The sequence below is a fragment of the Equus przewalskii genome, chromosome 26, assembly GCF_037783145.1.
Source record: "Equus przewalskii isolate Varuska chromosome 26, EquPr2, whole genome shotgun sequence".
Lineage (NCBI taxonomy): Eukaryota > Metazoa > Chordata > Mammalia > Perissodactyla > Equidae > Equus > Equus przewalskii.
The window spans coordinates 398,621-416,658 of NC_091856.1; the positions used below are offsets into that span (position 1 = coordinate 398,621).

Consider the following 18,038-nt stretch of genomic DNA (forward strand, 5'->3'; position numbering starts at 1 on the left):
GTGAAGCAGCGTCCCACATCCCACAACTAGAAGGACCTGCAACTAAGATATACAACTGTGTGCAGGGGGGAGGGGGTTTGGGAGATAAAGCAGAAAAAAAAAAGATTGACAACAGTTGTTAGCCCAGGTGCCAACCTTTAAAAAAAAAAAAACTCTTAGAAGAAAACACAGGGGTAAATCTTCATGATCTGGGATTAGGCAATGGATTCTTAGATATGATGCCAAATGTGAGAGCAACCAAAGAAAAATTAGGTAAATTAGACTTTATCAAAATTAAAAACTTTTGTGCTTCAAAGGACACTATTGAGAGAGTGAAAAGATAACATAGAATGGGAGAAAATATTTGCAAATCATATATTTATAAGTGTCCAGAATACATTTTTTAAACTCTTAAAACTCAACAACAAAAAGATAATCTACCCAATTTTAAAATAGGCAATGGACATGAATATAAATTTTACCAAAGTATAAGATATATAATTAGCCAACAAGCACCTGAGAAGATCTCAATGTCATCGATCATTAGGTAACCCTTGTACATTGCTGAGTAATGTAAAATGGTGTGGCTACTTTGGAAAATAGTTTTGGGTTCCTCAAAAAGTTAAACATAGAATTATCATATGACCCAACAATTTCACTCCAAAGTACATACCCAAGAAAAATGAAAACATATATTCCCACAAAAACTTATACATGAATGTTTATAAACAGAATTAATCATAATAACCAAAAGATGGAAACAATTGAAATGTCCACCAACTGATGAATGGAAAAACCAAATGTGGTGTTTCCATACAATGGAATATTATTCAGCCATAAAAAGGAATGAAGTACTGATATATGCTACCATATGGATGAAATTTTAAAATCTTATGCTATGTAAAGAAGTCACATATATTGAATGATTCCATTTATACGAGCTAGCCAGAACAGGCAAATACATACAGAAAGAAAGCAGATTAGCGGTTGCCAAGGGCTGGGGGAAGGCAGGAATGAGAAGTATGATAATGGGTACTTCTCTTGTTGAGATGATTAAAATGTTTTGAAATTAGATAGTGGTGATGATTGCACAACCTTAGGAATACCTAAAACTACCGAATTGTACACTTCAAAGAGGTGAATTCTATGGAAAGGGAATTATATCTCAATTTTTAAAAATATATTTTTTAAAAAATAGGGGCCAGCCTGGTGGTGTAGTGGTTGGGTTTGCACACTCCACTTTGGCAGCCTGGGGTTCACAGGTTCGGATCCCAGGCACAGACCTACATTACCCATCAAGCCATGCTGTGACAGTGTCCCACATACAAAATAGAGAAAGATTGGCACAGATGCTAGCTCAGGGACAATCTTCCTCAAGCAAAAAGAGGAAGATTGGCAACAGATGTTAGCTCAGGGACAATCTTCCTCACCAAAGGAAAAAAAAAAAATAGGGAGCCATGAGTAAGAGATCGATATCCTAAGAAAAGGTGGCTCTGTCTTCCTGTCTTCGAAATTCAGTATATAATACTATCATAAGGGGAAAAACTGTTTTAAAAGAAAAGCAACATTTCCTCCCACCTCCGGCGGGACACAGCCAGGCCCTCGCAGGGCCTGGACACGGCGCTCCCTCAGGAAAGGCGGGAAGGTGCAAGCCCGGGACCCGCCCAGCTGCTCGGCCCTCCCGCCCTGGGAGGAGCCGGCCGCCGCGCGTGCCCGGGGCCGCCCACCTGCGGGCTTCCGGAGCTGCGGCCGCCCTGAGGGCCTGCGCGGGCTGCCGCCGCCGCCGCACGGCCGCCCGCGGCCCCGTCGTGTCCCATGGAGCAGCTTCCCTGGGGCCGCGGGCCCCTCCCTCTGCGGATGCCGGCCCTGCCCGCAGAGCTGAGAACCTGAGCCGCCGGAGCGGCGCTTCCGCGAGGCTCACTGTCCGTCGACCAGTCCCGGCACTTGCGGGCCCCTGGGCCGCCCAGGGGCGGTGGACAGGCCCTGCCCAGCCCGCGCGCGGACGGGAGCGGGGTTGCCGGCCTGGGCCCTTAACTCGGCGACCCGACGGAAGGGGTCCTGGGGAGGGGAGGCCGGCGGGGAGGCGCGGCACAAGGAGAAGAGCGGCCGGCGAGGGCGGCGGCTTCGGAGGCCGGGGCCGCGGCCGAGGTCGACGCTCGGAGGCTGCGCGGCCGGTCCCGGGCGCAGGCGCCCCAGCCGGAGGCCCCGTGGCCGAAGCCGGCGAGTCCCGCCGCGGAAGGGCCCGCGCGAACCTCGGCTGTGAGCCGCAGGGCCCAGCGCTGGTCTCGGGCAGCGGAGGGGGCTAACTTCGGCGTCCTGAGGGGAGGCCCCGCGAGGCAGCCACCAGGGAAGCCTGAGGAGACGGCGCTGGGGCGCCGGGCCGGAGCGGCCCGCCCGGAGCGCGCGCGGAGCCCTGACCGCACACCCCGCGCCGCGGGCCGGGTCCGAGAGGCGAGCGGGCTGAGTCCCTGCCCTCCGGGAACGACGACGTGAGTGCAATCTGGCGTGGCAAGTGCTGCTGGGGGAGGGGAGGATAAGGGCGCCATCCTAGCTTAGGAGGGTCGAGGAAGGCCTCCAGGGGGACACCTTTAACTGTGGAAGGAAGGAAGGAGGTCGCACGCAGTGGTTTTTGATAACGAAAAGTCCCCATCTGATGGCTTCTGGCTCCTCTGAAAAGTGGAAGTCTGCCGCATCTGCTAGGCGCGAGGAAAAGAGAAGTGGAGGAAAGAGAAGAAGGTTAGAATTGACTTTGCGTAGGGTGGGAGGATTTACTAAGGAATAAATGACGTAAGTTCCATGGCCAGGAAGCTTTGCCTGTTTTGATCACCCATGTATCCCAAATACTTAAAACAATGCCTAGCACATAGCAGGCACTTAATAAACGGAATGCGTGAATAAGTGCTTTTCAAGTACTGATGGAGCTGGCCTTTAGTGGTAGACCATGCATTTGGCACGAACTTACCCATAAGTGTGATTTTTTCCAACAGGGTTGAGCTGCTTCCTAGAGGGCAAATCTGGCAGAGGGCAAATGAAAGGAGAACGAATTGCGAAGTATTTATGTTGATGGACCATGAAGTCGATCATGGAGAGGGAGAAAATAAAGGCAACAGGTTGCTCATGGACAGGGAAAAGTGGAAGAATCAATGGACTGGACAAGGTTAAAGAACTGGCCTCTTTAGGACAAATCTGGAGGTTGAAGTCAGAAGGTGGGATCCCAGACTGTATTATTTCAGAAGGCAGAGCAGTTCCTGATGATGAGGCTTCAGGTGTGGCCACAGATGAATGAGAGCAGAGATAAAGGACTGAGATGAAAAGGTCCAGGAACTGAGAGGCTAGGTCATTGAATGGCCTATCCACACAGATGTCTGAGTCTCTCATAGATTCCCCCCTTCAAAATCTCTGCCCTGGGCCCCATCCAGCCCCTTCCCCAGCCTCCAGAGGATCTGCATTCACACTTCAACTTAAGCCTCAGATCCCAAAAGGGTAACGATGCACTGGGCCTGAAGCCAGAATGGGGTAGTTAGAGAGGGCTCTAGTGGACATCTGTTTTGTTTTATTTCGTTTTGTTTTGATGCCAGCACGCATGCATCTTTCTGGAAAAAGTATGTCAATGTCCTCTGGAGGAACTACCCATTTCTTCAGTCTCAGTGCACGAGCAGGTGGAGTGCTCTTGCCTCCACTTCCTTACTGCAAGGGTGTATATGTGACTCAGACCTGTCAAAAGAAGCGTTCTATTCCCCTGTGAGCAGTTCAGTGAGTAGTTCAGTGATGGATACCTAACCAACCAACTGGAACCCATAAGGCACAAGATTGTCAGAGCAACACCACATTTTCAGCTTCACTTGAACCTGCTACCACACAAAACCTTAGAATAAATCAGCACAGAAGACAGAGAGCCAAGAAATAGAAACTGAATCCTGATGACATTGAGTTGAGTGCCTACATCAGTCCTACTACCTGAAGCCAGTCCTACTCCTGGACTGTTCAGTTATAAATCAGTACATTCCCATTGTGTTTACATCTGTTGGATTTTATTTTATGTCACATATATCCAAATGATTGGGGTTATCAATCCCTGGCTCTGCTTCCTAGGAGATATATATATAGAGAGAGAAAATATATAGTTAACATATATTAACTTTACTGTGCCTCAGTTTCCCCTTATGTGAAAGGAGATAAGAATACCTACTTCAAAGAGTTGTAAAGATTAAGTGGAATAATAAATGTTAGCATATAACATCTTCATCCCACAACACTGAGGAGCAAGAAACATCACATTACTTTTTTCTAAATTAAATTAAATCTGGCTCAAAACTCCCGTTTACTAGAGTTGGAAGACATCCAATATTAATCATGACTAGGGGAGTTTTTTCACTCTTTAACACGATATACACTGACCAAAAAAAAACATTTAGGAAAGAATCTCAGGTCTTGAGTCTGTCATGATCTAGACCTATATAGTCCATTCAAAGGCAGGTGGGTCCATGGACACCTTATCTTTGACAAAGGAGCTGAGGGCATACAATGGAGAAAAGAAAGTCTTTTCAACAAATGGTGCTGGGAAAACTGGAAAGCCACATGTAAAAGAATGAAAATTGACCATTCTTTTTCACCATTCACCAAAATAAACTCAAAATGGATCAAAGACCTAAAGGTGAGACCTGAAACCATAAGGCTTCTGGAAGAAAACGTAGGCAGTACACTCTTTGACATCAGTATTAAAAGGATCTTTTCGGACACCATGCCTTCTCAGAGAAGGGAAACAATAGAAAGAATAAACAAATGGGACTTCATCAGATTAAAAAGCTTCTTCAAGGCAAATGAAAACAGGATTGAAACAAAAAAACAACCCACTAACTGGGAAAAAATATTTGCAAGTCATATATCTGACAAAGGCTTAATACCCTTAATATATAAAGAACTCTCGCAACTCAACCACAAAACATCAAACAACCCAATCAAAAAATGGGCTGGAGACATGAACAGACATTTCTCCAAAGAAGATATACTGATGGCCAATAGGCACATGAAAAGATGCTCATCATTGCTGATCATCAGGGAAATGCAAATCAAAACTACACTAAGATATCACCTTACACCCGTTAGAACGACAAAAATATCTAAAACTAATAGCAACAAATGTTGGAGAGGTTGTGGAGAAAAAGGAACCCTCATACACTGCTGGTGGGAATGCAAACTGGTGCAGCCACTATGGAAAACAGTATGGAGATTCCTCAAAAAATTAAAAATAGAACTACCATACGATCCAGCCATCCCACTACTGGGTATTTATCCAAAGAGCTTGAAGTCAGAAATCCCAAAAGTCCTATGCACCCCAATGTTTATTGCAGCACTGTTTACAATAGCCAAGACGTGGAAGCAACCTAAGTGTCCAGCAACAGACGAATGGATAGAGAAGATGTGGTACATATATACAATGGAATACTACTCAGCTGCAAAACAGAACAAAATCATTCCATTTGCAATAACATGGATGGACCTTGAGAGAATTATGTTAAGTGAAATAAGCCAGCGAGAGAAGGATAATCTGTGTATGACTCCACTCATATGAGGAATTTAAAATTATGGACTAAGAACAGTTTAGTGGATACCAGGGGAAAGGTGGGATGGGGGGTGGGCACAAAGGGTGAAGTGGTGCACCTACAACATGACTGACAAACATTAATGTACAACTGAAATTTCACAAGATTGTAACCTATCAATAACTCAATAAAAAAAAAAAAAAAAGGCAGGTGGGTCCACAGCATCTTTGCCAAGCATGCACAACAGCATCTTTTGCTGCAGTTCCCAAGACTATGTGCTAGATGGTTAGTGTCCCCTCAGAAGTCCTGCTGCCTCCTAGTGGACTTCTGTACAGACCCTGTCACTCATGGAACCCATCACTCTGTCTCTTTTCTCAAGTCCCTGGACCCATGGTTATCCTTGGGCAACTTCTTTCATCCCAGCACCTCCTCCTCTTCTCCTCAAGAACACCCAGTGAAATTAAATTCCTCTCTCACACAAGAGCTTGGAGAAGGTTGTTGAACAGGTGTCTGGAAACTTTGGTTTAGGACTAGAAAATACAAAATCCATTAACAATTCCATGAGACAAGAAACCTAGAATTCCTGGAAGAGAGCAGTTACATTTTTATCCTACTGGGTGTCTCTTTAGGCAAGGAGTAGGAGACAGTGATTAATAACTTGGTAAATTATCCTGCCATAAATGTAAATTAACTAGCACAGTGTAGGTATTAGGTACTGCCCTCTCTATTTCCCATCAGGACTCAACTTTATCCAGAGGGAGAAAACTCAAATACCAGGCAGATAATACAAATGACTGAAAATGGACAAGTGGACAAAATCATAGGCATGATGATAAACAGCAACTAGCCCTTAGACTTGCTATTAACAATGAGAACGTGATGAGAACTGCAGTGAATTGGAGAGCACATGTCTACTCCAAACTGAACCGCTGCTACTTAGCTCTAAATGGTCTTTACTTAATGGGAATGAGAGTCCGGTGTTGCCAGATTTTAAGCTCAAAATATTGATTATTATGTACAACCTGCTAATTTTACAATGTTGGCTACTCATTCAAGTTTTTGTTTTGTTTTTATTTTTTATATTTTTTCTGCCCTGAGCTAACATCTGTGCCAGTCTTCCTCTATTTTGTATGTGGGTCACCCCCACAGCATGGCCACCTACAAGTGGTGTAGGTCCACAATCGGAAACCAAGCCCAGGCTGCCAAACAGAACACGCCAAACTTAACCACTAGACCACAGGGTGGCCCCTCATTCAAGTTTTTAAAAAAAAACACTGCTGACCACATTGTCTGGGCCAACTATTACATATCAGTAGGTCATCTTTAAGCCTTTTATGGTTTCAGCTGCTATATATATATTGCTAGCTGTTAAATTTACATCTCTCCCATAGACTGCTCTCCCAGCTTCAGTTCCCTGTATCTAACTCTCCTGCCTAGTTTCTCCTTGTCACAGGAACCTCAAATTCAAATGTCTAAAATGGAACACATCACCTCCCCACCCTAAATTGGCTGCCTGGTCTGTGTTCCCTATATCAGTAAAATGGTGCTAACATACACACCCAGTTTTCCAAGTCAGAAAACCTGGAGTCATTCTCAGCTCCCTCTCTCCTCCATCCCATCCCACTGGTAACTAAGTCCAATCAATTATTTCTTTGGAATTCTACTTGAATCCATTCCCACCATCACTGCCTTGGTTCAGGCCTCTTTTGTTTTCCCTAACCTAAAGTAAGAGTTCCCTACCTAATCTCTTGCCTTCAATCTCTTTGCCCTCACTATAGCCAGAGTGTTCTTTCCAAGACACAAACTGGATCTTGTCACTTCCTTGCTCAAAACCTTTTGATGATTTCCCATCACCTTCAAGATAAATTTCCAGCTTCTTAGTCTGACATTCAGGGCCCTCTGTGATCTTGTCTTTACAGGTCCATCTCCTACTGCTTCCCAGCCCCCACCTAATACTACAGCCACACTGAAATACCTTCAATTTCCCTAATGGGACATGCTTTCTCTGCCCTACCACCTTACACAGGTTGCTCCTACTACCTGGATTGTCCTTTTCTCCTTCCCTACATTCTCGTTTTCTTGGTTTCTCAAACAAAGCCTTAATCATCTCTTCTGGGAAACACCCCCTGACAAGCAACCCCCTTCCCCAGGATGGTTAGATATCCTTCTCTGCCCCCATAGTACCCTGTGCGTATCTCTATTCTTCCCCGACTGAAATGGGACCTACTTTAGTTCAGAGACTCTGTCTTACTTCTGTCTCCTCAAGACTGAGCACACTACTGGATCACATAGTAGAAATTCAATAAATATGTGTTGAATGAGTGAATGAATGAATCTAGTCCAACTCATGTACCAATGGAGAAAACTTTATTGCCCAAGATCACATGGCCAACCAGTGACAGAGCTAGAGAACTCAAGTCTCCTCGATTCCAGCTCAGAGCTCTTTCTACCAGACTAAGATGGCATTTGATCTAAGTGGGGTGAGAAGAGAGATGTTAAATTGCTCTGGGAAGGCACATATTGAAGTCTGGCCCTGAAAAGAAGAGTTGACATGGAAGAGAGTGGTGGTTTTAGGGGAAAGAGGGACAAATGAAAAATGGTCAAGTACATTTGGTTTATTGTCATCCTTAACATGAACGCTTGCCAAAAACATCTCAGGCAACCTGAAGTCAAATAAGACAGTTCACAGCTGATGTGAGATTTAAAAAAAAATAGGGAACATGGCTGGCCAAGTGGCGTAGTGGTTAAGTTCGAGTGCTCCACTTTGGCAGCCCAGGGTTTGCAGGTTCAGATCCCAGGCGAAGACCTAGAAACTACTCATCACACCACGCTGTAGCAGCATCCCACAAACAAAATAGAGGAAGATTGGCTCAGAGACAATCCTCCTCAAGCAAAAAGAGGAAGATTGGCAACGCATGTTAGCTCAGGGCCAATCTTCCTCACAAAAAAAAAGAGGGAACAGATGGAATGAAGCTTGTAATCAGGAACCTTAAAAGAAATAAATTTTTAATATAGTATACACTATATACTATTCTAAGAATATAAATTTATTCATTTAATTTTCAAACAATCCTATGTGGTAAGTAATAATATCATCCCCATTTTACAGATGAGAAAACAGAGGCACTGAATGATTAAGTAGTTTGACTGAGATTTCACAAGTCAGAAGTGGCAGAACTAGGATTTGAATAAGTCAGTTTGATGCTAAAATCCATGTCCTTAACCACAATGCCTGAAAATAATTCTGACCTTGGCAATCAAGACAAAAGGGAATCACGCAGGTTTTGCTGTATGAAGTGTGAGTTGTCTGGTAGAGGCAATTTTTTGGCCCTAAATTCAGGGAGATGGCTGTTAGGCAGGTGGGGAATGGGAGTTCTTTGTTCTGTGATGCAGTGATGACCTCAGGGTAAACTGCCGCTAGGCTGAGGAAAATGGAATGGCTGCTAGTGGGCCTGCTTGGAGCTGAGGGGGACAGGGGACTTCTCTGGGACCAGCTGATCCATGTCCTGACCTGCAGACACTGTGGCAGCAGCTGCCTCCAGAGTCCAGGGAATCTGGTGATACTATTCTTGTTCACGGTTTGGCAGATCCGGAGGTGGTGGCAGTTTGGAAGGTGGCAACAGCTTCAGCTCTGGTACTCTGGGAACAAGATGCAAGGCAAGGTGGGTGACGTGGATGTGCAGCTAGATAAATGACTATTGACAGCACAAGTGAGTTCAGATGAGGAATCATTGCCATGGATGTGGGCCCAAGTGAGTTACTATAAATAAGCCTTAAATGTGAGGCTGGGTGAGTAACCACTGACACTAGATTTGAAGCCAGGTGAGTGATCACTAACCCCAGATGTAGAGTTATGTAAGGGAATGCTGATCTCCAAATGTAGATGCATACTAGCCATTAACACCGGATGGGTAAGTGACTATTGACCACAGATGTGGGGCCAGGTGAGTAACTGTTCAGTCTGGATATGGAACAGAGCCTGAGGGCTTCATAACACTCTTTGTGTCTCTGAAAAGCCTTCAGGCATCAAAAAGACACCTGATGGTATCTTTCTCCACTCCTTAGGGCCTACTGCTTCTGTACCATGTGGCTTTCCTTGATCACCTGTGGAAGCAGAAGTCAGAGGAGGAGGAGGAAGAGGAAGATGAAGAGGAAGAATCTCTGGATCCACTGAAGCCATGTTCTCTTCCCAAAGAAGCTCCTATTGAAAAGCAAGCCACCACAGCCCCATTCCAGCCATCTTGTGGTTCTGAGGGCCTCCAGAAGGCCATAGGGACAGCAGAGCAAGTACTCATGCAGACCCCAACCCCTTCCACATCCTTCCCCACCTTTCAGATCCTGACCAACCTGCCCGTGAGGCACAAGACAGCATCAGGCAGTCGTCTACAGCAGAGGAAAAGCCAGGTCTTCTGGGGTCTCCCCTCTCTGCACAGCGAGTCTTTAGAGGCCATCTTCCTGAGCTCAGGTGGCCCCTCTCCCCTGAAGTTGTCTGTTGGTCCTTCTGTTTTCTTCAACAAACTTGCCTTCCTGCCTAGGTCCAACCTGTTGCTTGCCCAGTATTGCTCCCCAACCCAGCTTCCTACCCATGAAGTCCAGACTATGAAAGATCTGGAAGGAATGGCCCCTGATCCTCGGCAACTTCCCCTTCCATCTTCCCCTCCTCTCCCATCACTATCCCTCCATCTTAAGTCCTTTCCCATGGACCATAAGGGAGTCCTATGTTGCACTGAGGCACATACACAGCAGCTTACACGGCAGAGAGAAGTCCCTTGGGTCTCTGAGGATCAAGCCCTGCACCCACAGCCTAAACTCCAGATAACCAGACCCTCCAAGTTCTTCCCTTCATCTGAGGTCTGGTGGAAGGTGTCATGGGATTCCAGCCTCCAACAACACATTCTAGATTCACTCTCTGCCTCTCTGCTGTATCCCTCTAGCCTTCTGGGAGTTATGACTAGTTTTGAGGCCCCCAAAGCCTCTGAGCCAGCAATGCTAGCTCCCAGTCCAATACCAGCCTCCCTGCCAGAACTCCAGGGAGTCTGCCCTAAAGGAGACCTGACTGGATCTAAGGCCCTGTGGGAAACCAGGAAGCAGAAAGAGAATCCTCAGATCTCTGAGCCTCCAGTGCTGGTCCCTTGCCAATCTGTAGACCTCATGACAGAGCCTCAAGAATATAAGACTCATTGGGGAACCAGAGGACATAAAGAGAGTCCTCAAGCATTTGAGCCCCCAATGCCAGCTCCCTGCCAACTCCCAAATTCTCTGTCAGAACCCCAGAAAGTCAGCCCTGAAGGAGGACCTTCTGCACCTAAGGATTTCTGGGGAACCACGGGGCACAGAGAGAACCCTCAAGCCTCTGGGTCTCCACTGCCAGCCCTCTACCCTCCCTCAGGCCCCCTGCCAGAATTCCAAGTAGGCAGTCTGCTGGGAGATCCATCTGGATACAAGCCCCAGTGGGAACAAAGAGAAAATTCAGGAAACCCTTGGGTCTCTGTTCCCCTAGCCTTGGACCTCAACCCAGGGCTCTGTGGAACCAGACCTGCATGTGTCCCAGAAGGATCTGAAATTCCATGCAAGGGCATGCAGAATAGAGAAAATCTTTGGGTCTCTGCAGACCCAGTATCATCTCCCAGACTTCCCTTGGCCTCTCTGCTGGAGTCCCTAGGAATGGTCCCACAGGGAGTCTTGTCTGAGTCTAAAGCTTTGTGGGAGACCATGGGACAGAGAGAGAACCTCTGGACCTCTGAGTCTCTATCCCTTGCCCACAGCCCATCTCTAGCTCCCATTCTAGAACCCCACAGAGTCAATCCTGTGGGAGGCCCCACTAAATCAGAAGCTGCAGGGAAGGACGTGGAGCATTCCAGGAATTCCTGGGCTTCTGAGCCTTCATCTCTGACCCTCAGCCCACCCTCAGCTCTTGTACTGGAGCCTCTCGGAGTTAACCCCGTGGGGGTCCTGTTTGATTCTGAGGCTAGATGTAGGGACATACAACAGAGAAAGAAATCCTGGGTCTCTGAGCTCTCAGCTTGCAGCTTACCCCAAGACCCAGATGGAGCTAGTCCCTTGGGAGTCCTGTCTGACTCTGTGCCTGCTGGAAAGGATATGAAGCAAAAGGAAATCTATTGTGTTCCTGTGTCCCCATTGTGGGGCCCCAGTCCACCCCCAAACTCTATGTCAAAGTCTCACATAAGTGAGCCTCTTGGAGACCAACCCAACTGTAAGCCTGAGGAGGAAGCAGCAGAGCAGAGAGAGAAACGCTGGGCCACTGAGCTCCCAGCCCCAAACCCCAGCTCACTCCCTCCTCCTCTACCAGATCCATACATTGACTTTGAGTTCATGTGGAGAAATGTGCAACAAAGAGGGATCCCTCAAGAATCCAGCCCTCCAGCAGTGGATCCCCTGCAGCCAATACCCTGGCCTCTCACCCTAGCTGAAGCTCTGAAGATTGAGCCCAACAAGACTGGCCTACTGAAGGGAGAGCAGTTAGGGGCTAAGGCAGAGACTCCATCCTCCCGGGGAGAGGCTGTCCCAGAGGTGCCCTCCCTCTCTGGGATCCAGGCCTGGCACTGGAGTAAAGAGTTGGAACTCAGACTGAAGAAACTGCAACAGAGCCTTGCTTCCAGATCCCCTGACCCAAGTCAATCATTTGGCAGCTCCTGTGCCTTGAGTTCCACAACTTTAGGCACATGCAGACTCTCTTCCTGCCCCCCACAGGAAGGCAGGAATCCTCCCCAGCTGTGCCCTCACTCTTCAAGCTGCCATGCCCCTAAAGTTCAGAGCACAGTAACTCAGCCTGTCCAGGTCTCCCACTGTTATCATTCCCATTCCTCTTCCCATTCTCAGCTACAAGGATCTGGCAGGGCAGCACAAGGGTCTCAGAGAGAGGAAAGAATGAAGGCGAAGATGGTGGCCCAGGTCTCATCCCAGGGGCCATGTGTTCATATGGAGCCTGGTGAGAACTGCCTAGGCCTGAAACAGCCCTCAAACCCTGAGGTTCCAGCCTCAGGCAAGAGACAGGACAAGGCTTCAGCCCCATCTTCAGCCAAAAAGAGAGACAGCCCCAGGAAACCCAAAGCAGGAGGCCACAGAGGAGGGGATGCAAGACTGGGGTCATCTACAGTTACAGGGAAGAGCCACCCAGCCCAGGCCAGATTAGCAGAGGCTTCTGTAAGCAGACTTTCCCAAAGATCTCAGCACAGGGACCAGAGCTCTCGACACACTGCTCTCCTCCAGCAGTCTCACTCCAAGGCTGTCGGTCCCCAGGGTCAACGAGGGCCAGGGCTGGGAGCTGGTGACATCCTGAACCCTCAGCACTGTAAGCACTGCCCTTGGGCCCACATGGAGAAGGATCTGTCCTCTCCCACACCTCAGGCTCCCCTTTCTAGGGGTCTCCAAAAGGTGTTAGCCAAGTTTCTGGGTACCCATGGACCCCTGCCCATCACATCCAGTCAGCAGAAGAAAGGCTGGTAATACTGGCACCAAGTACCCCAAGACCTGAAGCCAAACGAGTCAAGGGGTGGAGAAACAAGCAGCAGAAATCCTAATAAACTAGGTGAATTAGACACATCCCACTCATGTCTTCTTTGGAGTCTGGGGTGCTGGAAATGTAAGTTCTCTATTAACTTCGGCTACAGCCATATCCCCTCAGGATCAAGTCCCAGAAGTACAGACCTCAGGATTCTGCAGGCTTAACTCTCTGTTCAAGCGCTTCACAGATGATCAACCTCGAGTCCACACATCCCTACTCTACAGGGTGAGGCTGTAAGGCCAGGGGAGCACAGTCCAATAGTCCAATGCTGCCCTTGAGAAAAACTTTACAGCAAGTGAACAGAAGAAAAATACATCCATTCACATAAACACAAGGGGTCTGGGTCTAGGCAGCTGTCTGGTCCTAAATATGGTCCCCTTCTTCACCCACTTGACCCACAAGTTCTCTACATCTCTCTCTGGCCATTTCTTCTCAGCCCTTTGCTTCTTCCTCTCCCTGGGTCAGCTCATCCATCCCCAAGGGCACAAAAACAAGTGTCTTTTCATATGTTCAGTGGCCATCTGGATTTCTTCTTCTATAATTGCCTGTTCATATCCTTTACCCATTTTGCTACTGTACTATTTGTTGGATATGATATTAGTTTTCTACTGCTGCCATAACAAATTACCAGAAAACACAAATTTATTTTGTCAGCAGTCTGACATATTTCTCACTGGGCTAAAATCAAGAGGTTGGCAGGGCTGCATTCCTTTCTGTAGGCACTGGACAGACTCATTCCTTGTTTTTCCTGCCTTCGAGAGGCTGCTTACATTCCTTGGCTACTGGCCTTCTTGGTCCATCTTCCAAGCTAGCAAAGGCAAGGCAAGTTTCACATCACATCATTCTCTTTTTCACCTCTCTCTTCCACTTTTAAGGACACTTGTAATTACTTTGGATAATCCAAGATACTCTTCCTATCTTAAAGTCAGTTGGTTAGCAACTTTAACTCCCCTTTGCCATATAAAATAACATATCCACAGGTTCCAGTGATTACCATGTGAACACCTTTTGGGGAAAGCATTATCCTGCTTACCACAAATACAACTCGACCTATTATGTATGATGCAAATATTTTCTCCCAATCTGTAGTTTATTTCCTAATTTTAAGGTGACTTTTACTGTATCAAAGTTTAAAATTTTATGTAATTAAATCTACCAACATTTTCCTTTATGGAAACCATAAAACACTTTCTCCTAGCACCTTTCACAGTTTTATATATTTATGTTTAGATTGTTAATCTAACTTTTGAGTATGGTATGAGGTGAGAATCTAACTTCCCCCCCAAAGTAGATGTCCAATTTTACCAATACCATTAAAAAAAAAAATTTCTTGGGGCCGGGCCGGTGGTGCAGCAGTTAAGTGCGCACATTCCACTTCAGTGGCCTGGGGCTCACCAGTTCGGATCCCGGGTGCGGACATGGCACCGCTTGTCAAGCCATGCTGTGATAGGCGTCCCACATATAAAGTAGAGGAAGATGGGCTGGCCCCGTGGCCGAGTGGTTAAGTTCGCGCGCTCCGCTGCAGGCGGCCCAGTGTTTCGTTGGTTCGAATCCTGGGCGCGGACATGGCACTGCTCATCAGACCACGCTGAGGCAGCGTCCCACATACCACAACTAGAAGGACCCACAACGAAGAATACACAACTATGTACCGGAGGGCTTTGGGGAGAAAAAGAAAAAAAATAAAATAAAATCTTAAAAAAAAAAAAAAAAAAAAGTTTGAAACAATTTAAAAAAAAAAAAAAAAAAAAAGTAGAGGAAGATGGGCATGGATGTTAGCTCAGGGCCAGTCTTCCGCAGCAAAAAGAGGAGGATTGGCAGCAGATGTTAGCTCAGGGCTAATCTTCCTCAAAAAAAAAAAAGTCTTGAATCCAATTCCATTAAGTGCCATATTTCAAAGCATGGGTCATTTATTAAGCATCCCTAGGTCTCAGATCCACTTATCCAACAGTCTGCTAGACATCATCTCGTATTCAACTTGTCCAAACTTTCCCTTTAACCTTTTCCTCCCATGTGCCCATTCCTATTGAAGGGTATCATATCCACCCCAATACCAAGCCAGAAGCCTATCATTCCTGACTCCTCTTCACTCCCCAATCTAATCCATCATCAATTATAACCCTGTCAATTATACCTATGAAATGTATTTCAAATCCATCTTCACCTCTCCACCTCTGCCATCACTATCTTAGTTCAGTCATCATTTCTCGCCAAATTGGTTACCCTATATTCCTTTTTTTTTAAAGATTTTTTTTCCTTTTTCTCCCCAAAGCCCCCCGGTACATAGTTGTATATTCTTCGTTGTGGGTCCTTCTAGTTGTAGCATGTGGGACGCTGCCTCAGCGTGGTTTGATGAGCAGTGCCATGTCCACACCCAGGATTCGAACCGGCGAAACTCTGGGCCGCCTGCAGCAGAGCGCGTGAATTTAACCACTTGGCCACAGGGCCAGCCCAGCCCTGTATTCCTTCTAATCCAACCTTCACATGGCTACAATTCTCATAACCCAATCTCTTCAAAAAGTGTCATAAAAGTTGGATTAAAGGAACATAACAGATGCAACCTGTGCTCCTAGACTAGACCGTTAGTTTGGTCAAAACAGTTGTGAAAGACATTTTCGAGTCACTTGGGAAACTCTGAATATGGTACGAATATTAGATTAAATGAAAAGGGAAAAGTGGAGATTATTGACAAAAAGCAGTACGCTCTCATTCTGATTTAAAAATACCACATGTATAAACACACGTTCACACACATGCACAGAAAAACAATCAGAAAAATAGGAACTAAAGTTATTAAGATATGATCTCTGGTTATTGGGACTATTACTTTTAAAATTTTCTATTTTTCTAAATTTCTACAATGCACGTTACTGCTTCTATAAAACTAAAATGTTTATAAGTGAATTGTCCATGCACAACGATGCACATGTGGTTGACAATATTGTACTGTACACTTGCAAATTGCTGGGTGAATTGCTTTCCTATACACACACACAAAAGTGCATTGTCTAGCACTGAAATCTGCCCCTTCCCTGCCTAAATCTTCGAGGACCCACAACACCTTTAGAACAAAGTTCACTCCTGACATTTGAGGTTCTTCACAATGTGGTTTGATCTCTTCAAATTCACTCCAGGACTCCCTTGCTAGTCAACCTGATGCTGCTTTTTTTTTTAACGGTGAGCAAGATTCGCTCTCAGCTAACATCCGTTGCCAATCCTTTTTTGGCTTGAGTAAGATTAGCCCTGAGCTAACATCTGTGCCAATCCTCCTCTACTTTGTATGTGGGTCACTGCCACAGCATGGCTGAGTGGTGTAGGTCTGCACTCGGGATCCTAACCCGCAAACCCAGGACCACCAAAGTGGGGCGCATGGAACTTTAACCACTCAGCCTTTGGGCCAGCCCCAACCTGATGTTTCTTAAACATGCTCTGTATTATCTAGTCTCTGTGCCTTTTGCTCAATCTGCTCTCCTGCACTTCGCCATGTCAAGTCTCCCACCCTCCTTTAACGCCCAGCTCAGACTACCTGCAGAGCCTTCTCTGATTCTGTCTCCGTATGGTTTCCCCTTCCTTGCAGCCCCATAACAAACAATCTGTGTCTTGCTGATAGCCATACTATCAGGAAATGGGTGCTATCAAGCCCTTCAAAGAAAGTGAGGTTCTCTGAGGTCAAGTCCACACTCCCAATCCAGTGCTCTTTCCATTCTACAACACTGCCTCTACTCTGTGTATCTGGTTGAGAAAAACCACCAGTCAGAAGGTACATGCTGTTCCTCTGCCTCCTCTCACTAATGTCACTGTTCTGTTCCAAAGCTTTAGTCCAAACCTGTCTATAGGGTCTGAGTCCAAAACTCACCACCTGCTGGCCAAGAATGTAACTGAAGGTACTTTCCCTCTCCCCACCTATCCCCCAGGAAAGTCTCTTACTGCAATTCTGAATTTCTACTTGACACACGGACATTTAATGAGTCTTGCGTCTCTGGATAACTTTATGAAAAATCCAAGTCCTCTATTATTAAGTCTTTTTAAGTCCTCAGTAGGTTATAGGACTGGGTAAGAGGAAAAAGAACACTTAACATTTGCCACAGTTTGGCCAAATTAACAAGTGGCAGACCTGTGTTCCTTGTGGACACTGTGTGACCATTAGACTCTCAGGACAACTTGTAGGATCAGTATCTTGAATCCAAATATATCTCAAGACGTTAGGTGTATAGTTCCATTTCTGCTTTTGCCTCTGTGGTATACTGTTGGCCCTCTGTGATCTATTTGATGCCATATTACTGGTTAGAAACCCATCTTCTAATTGTAGCACTTATCCTATGGGAAGAAGTGATTAGCTACAGTAAGATTACATTCCAATTTCTTTCTGGGAACAGTGTGGGGGAAAAAAACTGCCTATACAACTTGCCTCTTGGTTTAAGTAAGCAGGCTTCTGCAGGTGTAAGCTGACAACAAACAGTCCCACACCACTTTCTATAGCATTTACAAAGCACTGCTGGGGCCAGCCCCGTGGCCAAGTGGTTAAGTTCACATGCTCCACTGCGGCAGCCCGGGGTTTCGCGGGTTCGGATCCTGGGCGAGGACATGGCACCACTCAGCAGGCCATGCTGAGGCGGCGTCCCACATGCCACAACTAGAAGAACTCACAACTAAAAGATACAACCATGTAGTGGGGGGCTTTGGGGAGAAAAAGGAAAAATAAAATCTTTAAAAAAAAAAAAAGCAGTGCCAATCTTTTCTTCAGATTAACAATCTAGAGGCCCCAAGAGAGCTAACCGCCTTGTTCGAAGCTACACCACTTTAAGCACAAGTGCTAGAACCAGAATCAAATCCCTAAGTCTGCTCTTGGTTTTTCCTAAAGAATCTATAGAGCTCCAACTGTATTCCCTAGAGACAAACTTCGTGGGAAAATACCACTTACCTTCTGTTCTGTTCCCATAACTTGATGCAGAGGTACCGAACGTCCTTCCCCAAAAGACCTTGTCTTTGGT

The 18,038-nt window shown here is 46.3% G+C and overlaps 1 protein-coding gene and 1 long non-coding RNA gene across 2 annotated transcripts; both read left to right on the top strand.

Annotated features, from left to right (window-relative positions):
• Window positions 1–2,108: 2,108 nt before the first annotated feature.
• On the top strand, window positions 2,109–4,800 carry LOC139079555 (uncharacterized). The gene is made up of 2 exons (XR_011533258.1): window positions 2,109–2,468; window positions 2,967–4,800. It is a non-coding gene; the product is annotated as an uncharacterized lncRNA (long non-coding RNA).
• Window positions 4,801–8,925: 4,125 nt separating this feature from the next.
• Window positions 8,926–13,081, top strand: SPATA31G1 (SPATA31 subfamily G member 1). The gene is made up of 2 exons (XM_008508521.2): window positions 8,926–9,184; window positions 9,588–13,081. Exons 1-2 carry the CDS (start codon window positions 8,954–8,956, stop codon window positions 12,987–12,989), a joined length of 3,633 nt encoding a protein of 1,210 aa, XP_008506743.1. The 5' UTR covers window positions 8,926–8,953; the 3' UTR covers window positions 12,990–13,081.
• The last annotated feature ends 4,957 nt before the right edge of the window (window positions 13,082–18,038 follow it).

Excerpts from the sequence above, each read along its gene's own strand:
- SPATA31G1 (XM_008508521.2), top strand. The coding sequence starts at position 8,954 with ATGGAATGGCTGCTAGTGGGCCTGCTTGGAGCTGAGGGGGACAGGGGA. Across the intron at positions 9,185-9,587 it reads GGAACAAGATGCAAGGCAAG|GGCCTACTGCTTCTGTACCA; the intron begins GTGGGTGACGTG and ends TCCACTCCTTAG.